Here is a 12,090-nt window from a genome sequence, read left to right as displayed (position 1 = left end):
TGGAAAAAGAGCAAAATAAACAAGTTTTATCTAATACCAATGCCGCTTTAAAAGATTTTTGCAAGTGAGGCTTAATCACTTGTAAGAATTGATTGCCTGCCTGTTAATAAACATTAGCCAGTGTATTGCCACTTGCTGATGAGTGGTTTATGTGTTCTGGTCCCTGCAGACTGAAGAAGTCCTGAAGATTGATGGAGGGCCATGCTATTCAAACAGCAGGCGTTGCTGAGACAGAAGCTCTTTGTGCTAGGCAGCCTTGCTATTGGAAGTCTCCTATATCTAGTTGCCAGAGTTGGGAGCTTGGATAGGTAAGTAATTAAACAACCAGGCATAAGTCACAGTCTTAATTATAAATGGATCTGGATTTATTAATTATAACTGGGTTTTTTTCTCCTCGTTTGCTTAAAACATATAGATCTCCAGGTTTTTTTCCTACTGATGTATAGAAAGACTATGCACCTTAATACTGATTTTCATTATTTCTTCCTTCTCTCTCTGGGGAGGGAGTGGGAGAAGGGAGAGAGGTGCTGCTTGTCCAAGTCAAAGTATTTCTATCTGTCTATTTGTATTCTGTGTGCATTGGAGCTTGTTTTCAGAGGAGGAATAAAGCAGCATACGGTACAAATGTCATTACAGTAGCTCATTTTTGTCTGTGTGCATCTGTGCGTTGACCTCTAGTCTCAGCAAAACAGTTATGATGTATTTATGTATCTTCTTTTCTAAATTTACGGAAAAGCAATTAATGCGCGACAGTGGTAATTAAAATTATGTATGAGCCTGCAGAGTAGCTTATCAAGTTTTGAATCCTATTGCGCTTGAAAGATTGCTGCAGGGTTTGAGAATTTTAACTATGTTAACTAGCCATGATGTTCTGAAGCTGAATGCACCAGACAAGGAGGTTGTGTCTGCAAGTGATTTCCTTGAGAGCAGTGGAAAATCCACAGAGAGGAAATTAGAGAGTATTTGGCACTCTTGACCAGGCACACCCTTAGAAACTATTTGGGATGTAACAGACCTATCTCTAACAGCTGATAATGTCTTTGAGACCTTAGAATGACCTGGGATTGCTTTGATAGATGCCAGCTTTGGAAGCATGACTGAAAAAAGAGTTTGGGGTTCCCTGTGGTTGAGGCCTAGGTCTGTACAAATTGGGGTTGTGTACGCATATCTGTGCCAGTGATCCTGCTCACCCCTTACCCTGGAAAAATATGGCTGATGTGCAAAACTGTGACATGCTTCTATTCAAAATATCTAGAGCATGTAAAACTGCATAGGAACAACATGGGAACTGCAATGTCAAATAAGACTACTGACCAACCTGGGCCCCATCCCTATGTGGTGGTGTTGCCTTCCTCTTCCATTCACTTCAGTCCCACTATTGAGGAAGGCATTCAATGCTATCAGGTGGACTCAGTGCCTCACAGGATCAGATCCCTAAACTGGTATCTTGCCTCTAGCAGTGACCAATGCTTGATGCTTCAGAGGACATTAAAACTAAAGATAGCCAATTATGTGATTCTGTAGGTGGGGCAAAAATTCCTTCTTGACTCCTTCAGGAGTTTATCTTATGCCCTGAGGCATGAAATGTAATTAACCTTATATCATTATCTAAGCTTACACAGCTACAAATGTTATTGATGGTCATAAAATTATCCAGCCACAATATCTAACTCATTGACCTCATGCAGCAGTGAATTCCAGAAGTTCCATATATAATATTGCTAATGACAGTATGATTTATCTTCATCTTTCATTAAGCAATGTGGAAAAATACCACACTGCCATTAAAACATCTCTGTTTGTACTCGAGAGATAAGGTGGGTGAGATAATATCTTTTATTGGACCAATTTCAATGCAAAATATTATCTCACCCATCTTGTCTCTCTAATATCCTGGGACCAAAACAGCTACAACACTCTATTTGTACTCTTCATGAGAGAGAGAGAGAGAGGGCGTGTCTTCACTACAGGGGAGATCGATGCTCTGGCAATCAATGCAGCAGGTGTCAATTTAGCAGGTCAAGTGAAGACCCGCTAAATCGATGGCAGACTGCTCTCCAGTCAACCCCAGTACTCCACCTCTCTGAGAAGAGTAAGGTAAGTCAACCAGAAAGCATCTCCCATCGACGCAGCACAGTGAAGACACCGGGGTAAGTTGACCTAAGCTATGTAGACTCCAGCTACTTTATTCATGTAGCTGGAGTAGCGTAACTTAGGTCGACTTACCCTGGTAGTGAAGACAAGCCCAGAGAGACATAGAAGGACCAACTGAAAGAGCCTTTCTACAGGTGTGTTAGGGCCCAATCTAAAGCCCATTGAAGTCAGTAGTAGAAGGACTCCCATTGACTTCAGTAGGCTTGTGATTGGAGCCTCAGTCAGTTACGCCCAGATCCTCAAAGGTATTTAGTCACTTAACTTCCACTGAAGTCAGTGGGAATTGGGCACCTAAATACCTTTGAGGATCAGGGATTAAGGGCTTAATATAATAGGCATGGCTGGTTGTACTATCTATTATAAAGGATGCCTGAGAGTTACCATGAAAAAAGACCCTGTTTTCAGTTACTTATAACTTTCCCAAACTTTAACCATCTGAGCTGAAACTTCCCATTCCAGGTGTCTGCCTCAGGAACTGCTTAACAGAGATAAGGCAACTGGTTGTGCTGAAAGGTAAATTATCAAACTGAAGAGGGGTTGCTAGCAGAGTTCCTCCAGGATCAGTCTTGGGACCAATTTTATTCAATATTTTATTGATGACCTTGGCACACAAAGTAGGTGTGGTAATGAAATTTGCTGATGATACTAAGTTGGGAGGCACCCAATATTGTACAGGGAGATCTGGATGAAGACCAGAGTAATAGAAATGGGATGAAATTAAATAGTACAAAGTGCAAGGTCCTGTACTTCTGGTCTAATAATAAGAATTTCTGCTACAAGCTGGGGGCTCATCAGTTGGAAGCGACAGAGGAGAGAGACCTGGTTGCATAGGTCAATCACGGAATGACTATGAGCCATCAGTATGCTGCAACTGTGAAAAAAGGCAAGTGCAATCCTAGGATGTATTAGGCGAGGCATTTCCAGTAGAGGTAGAGAAATAATAATACCGTTGTCCAAGGCATTGGTAGGCCCTCGTTTGGAATAGTGTGTACAATTCTAGTCACCCATGTGGGTGCTGGCTGGTGCAAGTGGCCTGTGATATACAGGATGTCAGACTAGATGATCTAGTGGTCCCTTCTGCCCTTAAAATCTATGACTCTATGAATATTTTTGGAAACTTTCAGTCAAAACAATGTAGCCATTTCTGAATATATTATTTTGCCCATATTAAAACATTCTGGCAACCTGTTCTTTGAGGATCTCTAGTGACCCCTTGTTTTGGAGTAAGGACTTGAAATTTGGCAGGAGCATGGCCTTTGTGTCAAGGATGTGCCTTTTGGCATCCATATGAAAATCTGACCAAATGTGTCCAAGTTATAAGCCTTTGAAAAGTCACAGTTTGCAATGCTCAGGAACAGTTAAAAGCTCTAAAGATTCCATCCTCATTGAGCAAACTCAAGCTTGTGTAGACCAGACTGTGCATGAACCATCCCCACAGAGGAATTGAGCATGCTCCAGCCCAGCCTACAGGGAGAACTGGATTTTCCCTGTAATGGCTGCTCCCAGGTGCTTCAGGCAATGGTGGTGCCAGGCATCAGACCTGAAATCAGGGAACCTGTCCTTCCTATGCATTCAATGACCGCCCCTCGCCCCCCGCAAAGACTTACTGGCATCCAGGCAGCATGGAGTAGGATGGATTAGATGACCTCCTGAGGTCTCTTCCAACCCTCATCTTTAAATCTTCTATGATTCTATGATCTTATTCAAATGCAGAGGTAACAAAAGCTGGACTGGGTGTGGGAAAGGAGTAGATTGGGAGAAGGAGTCCAGCGAGACTGGGACTGGAGTGGGGAAAGAAACTTGGACTGGGGCTGACTGGACAAGGATGCTGGGACTGGGTGTTGGGGGGAGTAGAGGAGAGCCTGGGACTGGTTGGGCAGGGAGGCTGGGACTGGAAGTCAGTGAGAGAAATGGTGGGAGACTGGGAGCCAGGTGGTTGGGGGGCAACAAGGAGATCTGACAAGGAGCTGGGTGTGGGGAACAACTGGGACTGGCTGGACAAAGAGTCTAGAACAAAGCCCAGGAAGAAGGAAGACTGGGACAAAGATCCGGGGAGACTGAGAAGGAGAGAGAGGCGTAACTGAGACTGGCTGGGCAAGGAGACTGGGGACTGAGCATGTGGAAGGGGTCAAACTTAGATTGGGAGAGATATTGGGACTTGAACAGAGAGCCCAAAGGGAAAAACTAGGACTGGGACAAGAACCCAGACGAACAGAGACTGGAACCAGATAGGTAAGGATCCAAGGGTGGGAAAGAGACAAGACTGGTACATGAACAGGCTGGAGGAACAGGACAGAAGGAGTCAAGCTTGGGGCAAAAACACAAGAGCACATATCCCTCTGGAGGCTGGAATGGAACCCAAGATTACGGAGTCTCATTATTCCTCTGCTGTCAGCAAATATCTGTGAAATCTGCTGGCAAATTGTGCTGCCTCTTACTCAAGTGCTGATGACAACATACTACCGCTATTAGACCCTCTATTACTTCAAGTGACAGAAGTCTCTGCAGTGGTTCTAAAGGTTCCAAGTCTGCAGATGAACGTGTGGATGTCAATTTGATGCCACATGATGGAAATTCTGTTTTTTTCAGTTTGCTTTTTAATAAAAACCTAGTAAATTACACACGCACACACACACAAAACTTTGTTAAAACAACATTTTTAGCAGGGATTCTGTGCCTAAAATACTATATAAACATATAAATAAGGACTTTATCATAATGCACACACTTAATTCTGGCATTTCCCAACTTTTCAGTGCTTCACCTTGCAACCTTAATAATGCTCTTTTTATATGGGGGAGGGGTGTGTGTGTGTGTATGTAATACTCATCTATAGATATAGATATATAGAGAGAGAGATTATGTGCAAACTTGAGCATTAGTGTTTTCAGGGATTATGATGGATTTTGTCTCTTGGAATCCTGACAATTGGCTCATTATTCCATATCTTAGGTTATTAATAGCATTTTGAAAGTATAAATACCTTAAATGACAAGATATTACTTCCAAAAATAGCACTACACATCAGGAATCGGTTTGTTTCAGGATTTTCTACCAAAAGCACATTGCCCAGATCTGTCAAATATCTCATTGTAAAGCAGGTGCTAATTTGACCCAGGCCACTTGTTTTTCTTGTGCTGTGAACATGCTGCTATCAATTAAGAGCTTGATGAATAGGAATTTGGAAGAATATTAAAAATGCCACAGATTGTCTGCCCCATTTAATAAAGGGTGGATTAAAATAAAATTTGCAAACGTATGTTCATTATGGTTTATAACAGAACAAAATCTCATCTGTTTTGTTGATTTCAGGCTGCAGCCCATTTGTCCCATTGATGATCGACTTCGACCCCATGGCCAAGACGAGATCCCACTCCGAGCTCTGCAGTTCAAGCGTGGGCTGCTACATGAGTTCCGTAAGGGCAACGCCAGTAAGGAGCAAATCCGACTTCACAATTTGGTTCAGCAGCTCCCTAAGGCCATTATAATTGGGGTGAGGAAAGGAGGCACCCGTGCACTGCTTGAGATGCTGAACCTCCATCCTGCAGTGGTCAAAGCTTCTCAAGAAATTCACTTCTTTGATAACGACGAGAACTATGCCAAGGGTATTGAATGGTACAGGAAAAAAATGCCTTTTTCTTACCCTCATCAAATAACAATTGAGAAAAGCCCTGCATATTTTATCACAGAGGAGGTACCTGAAAGGATTTATAAAATGAACTCATCCATCAAATTACTGATCATTGTCAGGGAACCCACAACAAGAGCTATTTCTGATTACACTCAGGTGCTGGAGGGGAAGGAAAGAAAGAATAAAACCTACTACAAATTTGAGAAGCTGGCTATTGATCCTAATACCTGCGAAGTGAACACTAAGTATAAGGCAGTGAGAACCAGCATCTACACAAAACATCTGGAGAGATGGTTAAAATACTTTCCAATCGAGCAGTTTCATATTGTAGATGGAGATCGGCTCATTGCAGAACCACTGCCAGAACTCCAGCTGGTGGAGAAGTTCCTAAATCTTCCTCCAAGGATAAGTCAGTACAATTTATACTTCAATGTCACCAGAGGGTTTTACTGCTTGCGATTTAACATTGTCTTTAACAAGTGCCTGGCGGGTAGCAAGGGACGCATTCATCCAGAGGTGGATTCCTCTGTCATTACCAAATTGCGCAAGTTCTTTCACCCTTTTAATCAAAAATTTTACCAGATCACTGGGAGGACATTTAACTGGCCCTAAACTAAATTTCATACAACACTATGTGTTGCACCTGGAGACAAGCAGCAGTGTCTCTTCTAGAGTAAAAATATGCACTTTTCATAGACACAACTATCAAATTAACTTTTTTTCATGCATACTTGTACATATGCAGTGTGTGACCAAATATAAGATGGGATCAATTTTTCTACAGAGTAGTAACTAACATAACTTTACTCTCTACATAGTTGCATCATTTTAAGCTGTACAAATAAAGGACAAGGTAGTATTTAGGGGAATAAATTCAGATACTGTGCAAAAGGGCCAGTGTTCCTCTTGCTCAATAACATTTATTATGTGACACATTATAGACCCAGACAGAATGTTAGTTTAGAACATGCAAATTCACCTTGGAATTGTATGTAGCTGTGAGGGTATATTGGAAAGTATAACATTCAGGCTATATTAAGTATGCACCTTGCTAAAGGAATTCTGACACTTTAAATACAATGATGAATTGTTATAGTGATACTGGATAATACTATTTTCTTATTATTTGAAAAGAAAATCCTATCTCGTACAAACAACATTGGTTCAAAGTTCCTGTGGTGAGTTTGCACTATTGTTTTATTGTATGGACCATAGTGTCACTTGTAGCATGTCAATCATATATGAAAAAAAATCAAATAATTTTTTCGTCTATGCTTGTGTGTCAACAAAGAGAAACATCATGTATATAGTGTATATTGTTTGTAAATACTGGTTTCACACTAAGTAATTCTATTTTGTAAACTGAATATGGCTATTTAATTTATTGTGAAAATTAAATTTATTGTGGTATTTAAAAATGGAATGGATTAAAATTACTATATGTGCAACTATTTTCTACCTTCTGCTGTTTGGTGTATATTGGGGTGATCCCAGAGGCAAAAATGCATGTGTGTGTATGTGTGTGAGAGAGAAAGAGAGAGAGAGAGAGAGAGACTTGCACTTGTAAACTTCATTTCTGGACAGTTGAGAAAACTGATATATGAATCGAAGTTGAGTTTATTAAAAAACTCAACCATCTGGAAAGCTGGTGTAATACACACCTCAAAGAACATTATTGCTGTTCAGTTAAAGTGCTTTGAAATAATTAATTCAGTTGCAGTTGCCCATGAGGGTGAAAGATGTCTATAAACAGGTATATCAGAAGAGCAAAGCAGTCATTAAAAAATGAAATGACAGAGAGACAAACAGGTTTAGAAGAAATCAAAGAAAACATTTGTGGTATTCCTGCTTTTAAGTGAAAATATATAGGTCTGCCTAGAAACAAACAAGCCATAGAGCTGCTACCACTGACATAAACATATAGCTCAAGTGTTCATTCAGGAAATGAAGGAAAATTAGCTCTGAATTGGGTATCTTCATATTATATATACTCTACTGCTCTTAAGCATTTATAAGAAAAACAAAGGCAATTTAAAATTGTATTTTTTTTTAAACAGAGAGCTTTTTAGAACCATTGTGTGAAAGATGTATAGGGAGAGCTATTTTGGAAGGTATCCAGAGTATTCAAATCTTGTGAGTTATGATAGTGGTGTATTTGGTAGCTCAGTTCATAATAAGCTAAAGTTTTCCCCATGGTCTGTTTATCCTGCTCAGTGATTTGAATGAATCAGTCTTCTAAACAAGTGATTTTTAAGTCTTCTGTGAGAGATTGCTAACTGTCTCACCATGCCTTTAATCATATGTGCTAGAACTGTAAACAGCAAACACTTTCTTCCCAAGCTGATTGGGCAGTCCTCTGAGAAGGCCGGATGTTGGAGAATGGGTGCAACGTTTAAACACCAAAAGCACTCAGTGCTTTATCTAATGAACTATCTCACTTGCCCAGATACTGACACAGAATTCGGGGCATTTAAACAATCCAGCAGATTGGATACATAATGCTCTTTCCATTTTAAAATTTACAAGGCCTTTTTGGAGGTGCAAGCAGATCCCAGAAGGCTTCATGTGGGGGCTGCTTATTGGCCTGGTCTAGTCAGGAGGCAGGTTGCTATTGCCCTGATGCACAAAGGCCAAGAGAAGAGGTCCATTTGTGCCTGGGAGTTACTGCTCTGCTGGAGGGCTGGGATGGTGATGTAGTGAAGCAGCTGTGTCACCCCCAAACTAGTCCTACGTAACCTCCTCTGAACAGGAAATACACTCTTGAAATACAGAGCATTCTTGTGGCTGCATTCCGCAGGAAGCTCACATAAAGGGTTGGCTACCTACCTTGGGCTACTAAGACACTTAACTTCAGTGGACTTTGGATCAGGCCCCTCATTTACAAATCTAGAACAAGTTCTTGGGCAAAACTGGTTCAAAAGAGCATGCATGGATGAGGGCTGTGATGTCCAAAGGAGCCTGAAATAGTAGGGCACCCAAAGCCCAGCTGAGAATATTAACACAACTGAGTTGTTGACATTGGCTGGTTAAAAGTAAAACAGCAGAACTCATTCTTTAAAAAAAAAAACAATCCATAGCCCAAACCGATACTTGAAGATTGTGCTGTAATATTCATAACTGGTTTGAGCAACTCTGACCTTATGGTATTTACCTCTTCAGGACCAAGGTGTGAATAATTCATTTTGGCCACCTCGCTCAGTTCCCAAAGTTCTGGGTGAATCATTTCTATTCAAATGGATCATGAGTGCTCATCCTGGAAAGAGCGCTTTCTGTTTTAGCTTATGATTGCAACATGATGTACAGTTAAATGAAGCTGCAGATGCTAACTCACTGCATTGGAGTCCCCTAGAGACACTGTATAGTTCATATTCTCTAAAAGGCTGTAAAATTGAAGGCTAAACAATCCATAAACCAAAAATTCAGATTAAAACCTCTAATCTAGTTGTGCACTTTTAACAAAATTGTCCCAGCTCCTATTGACTCTACACAGCACAACAATTTACAACATATAGGACGACTTTAACTATCTACATATCCCTGTCTGAAAGTGTAAATTAAACATTTTAACACTTTGAGTGCATTGAGTCATTTAACGTTACACATTTGCACTATCTTTTGGGTGGTGCTGGGGGGTCACAAAAACAATCTCTAAACTCACCAGACTGAAGACACACCATTCATGTTTATCTTGGGCTGCTGCTCCCTTTTCAGCTGAATGATAGGGAGTCTAAATTGTCAATCATGGTCTGATAATAATTGCTAAAATAAATCTTAGGGAGGCCCTTGTGTCCCTTTCTCTAACCTCAGTACAAATCTAAGGGCCTCAAATTCACCTGGTTGATACTGACAATTGATAATGAGTCATCTCGCTATCATCCTGAACACCCAGAGGTACTGAGGCTCAAGTAGGGAAAGTGCAAGGCTCCTCTAAAAACATTGGTTAGAGGTTTGGTTTTTTTAATGGATTTTTCTCCCCAAATTTTTGTGGTCTACACAATTTTATTGCTTACATTTTCATGCGTTTAGGAGTTCAGCTTTAGGGCCCAGAAAGTCTCTGAACTGTAAGACTGTGAGTCCACTCACCTGTACCCAAACATTTTAAATTGATGCAATACACCCAATTTTCAAACTTGTGTGCCTAAATCCCACACCCAGATCAATATATCAAATTATTTCACGGGCAGGAGTGCTGAGGTTTGAGTGGCTTGTCTCGGTGGTAGCAAAGCTGAGAGTTAGAGAGAATAAAAACAGAGTCCCCCGCTGTGTGAGTTTTTGCTGGGGTTGCGCACTGATGTTTTGGAAGGGCTGGGAGTTGTGCCAGCCGTAATATATCAATTAAATTAATGCTCTGCTTGGCTTATTAATGCCACTGGGTCTTGGATCCATTATTGGAGTGTCTTGTCAATACCGCCTTGAAAAAGGGCAAGACCCCAGCTTCTCCTCACACAGTGAATATTCGCAAAAAGAAAAGGAGTACTTGTGGCACCTTAGAGACTAACGAATTTATTTGAGCATGAGCTTTCGTGAGCTACAGCTCACTTCATCAGATGCATACCGTGGTATGCATCTGATGAAGTGAGCTATAGCTCACGAAAGCTCATGCTCAAATAAATTCGTTAGTCTCTAAGGTGCCACAAGTACTCCTTTTCTTTTTGCGAATACAGACTAACACGGCTGTTACTCTGAAACAGTGAATATTGTTTTATAAAGCCTCCGCTCAAATGCAATTGTAAGATCTGTAAATTTATCATTAAGTTCTGCAACCTTTTTGCAGACTTTGTAACTTCAGTTATTGTTAGCATAGCCTTTTAAGTTTTGTAACCTTTTCAGTTACACTTCCCCCCCCCCCCTTTTCTCTCCTCTCCCTCTTTGAATACCTGTGAAATGGCTTTTCCCCTCCCCTTCCCTTCTGGAATGGTGGGATGGTTGAACAGCTGGGAGATCATAGAATATCAGGGTTGGAAGGGACCTCAGGAGGTCATCTTTAGTCCAACCCCCTGCTCAATCCCCAATTTTTGCCCCAGATCCCTAAATGGCCCCCTCAAGGATTGAACTCACAACCCTGGACTTAGCAGGCCAATGCTCAAACCACTGACCTGTCCCTCCCCCCAGAAGAGCTCCCAGGTAGACAAGGTGTCTGGGACTCTAATTAGGCAGCAGTCACACCCCCAATGCATGGACACTGTCTGAGGTGGAGTGTGACCAACCAGATGCAGCCAAGTCATCTCTAGTCGCAGGCCATGAGGAGCAGGTCCTTAAAAGGGGAAGGGGCCATGTGCTCAGGAGCGCACTCACAAGTTTGTACCTCCTGTGAAGGCCCTTTGCCTGGACTGCCTGGTCAGTGATTCCCTGCATTGCATTCCATCATGCCGCAGGAAGACTTACCTTCATCGTACCGTCCAATGCTGCACTGTGGGACACTTACCTTGAAGGATCCTGACATCTCCAGTGCTGTGCCTGTCCTGGGAGTGTGAGTATGTGGTGTGACACCCCCCCCCCCCCCAACAGTGGCATTGTAATAAAGCAATATAAGTGTAACCCTGGGTTGGTTTCTAGGGAAATTGAGGTAACAAATACCAAGAACCCATCTTTTAACAATGACAGTCTCACAAATTTTTGCCCTGTCTTGAACTTTCCCATAGCACTGATGAGCTGGGGGAGGTCTCTTGTTAATAGAGTCAGATTCTGAGTGCTGCACAGATGAATCTCCACTTTCATTTTAAAAATATAATACATTTCTATCCCTTTTCCTTGTGAAAATAGCCATGCAAATGTTAACTATTAAAAACTGATTTCAATTGATTGCCAAGACTGTGAGGGGTAGACAGCTGGGCTTCTACAGCTAGAGTTTGGAGGCGCTAACGAGCCCCTACATCAGCTCACAAACAATCTGCATGTAAAATGAGTCAATTGAGTTTGGGTTGTGTCCCCAAGGAATCATCTCAGTCACCCTCCCCAAAACCAATGCTGAATATTGTGGTGTGATAATCATGAACAGGACTTGTTTTTTAGCAAGGTGAAGCTTTTTTCACAACCCACTGAAAAATGCTAAAGACAGCTCTGCTTGGTTAGTTCCTTCGCATGATGGTGGTTTCTTCCTCTCAAAGACTCTAGCAGCATCTTTAGCCCTTCAAACTGCAACACTCTGAATGGAACTGACTGACCCAACTCTCTCTGCTGGCTGAGAAAGTTGATAAATGGAAGCATGAATGTAAAATAATTGGTATGTGTGTCTTTGTTTTTTGTCTTCTTTAATAAACATTTGTTTAGGGTCAATGTATAAAGGGAAAGGGGCTTTAACTGGG

The 12,090-nt window shown here is 41.5% G+C and overlaps 1 protein-coding gene across 1 annotated transcript; it reads left to right on the top strand.

Moving 5' to 3' along the window:
- Positions 1-201: 201 nt before the first annotated feature.
- On the top strand, positions 202-6,397 carry HS3ST5 (heparan sulfate-glucosamine 3-sulfotransferase 5). Its single transcript, XM_077811709.1, has 2 exons — positions 202-308; positions 5,467-6,397. The coding sequence occupies exons 1-2, from the start codon at positions 202-204 to the stop codon at positions 6,395-6,397; spliced, it is 1,038 nt and encodes a 345-aa protein (XP_077667835.1).
- The last annotated feature ends 5,693 nt before the right edge of the window (positions 6,398-12,090 follow it).

The sequence above is a fragment of the Eretmochelys imbricata genome, chromosome 3 (genome assembly GCF_965152235.1).
Source record: "Eretmochelys imbricata isolate rEreImb1 chromosome 3, rEreImb1.hap1, whole genome shotgun sequence".
NCBI classification, from domain to species: domain Eukaryota; kingdom Metazoa; phylum Chordata; order Testudines; family Cheloniidae; genus Eretmochelys; species Eretmochelys imbricata.
This window is presented reverse-complemented; position numbering and strand designations above follow the sequence as displayed.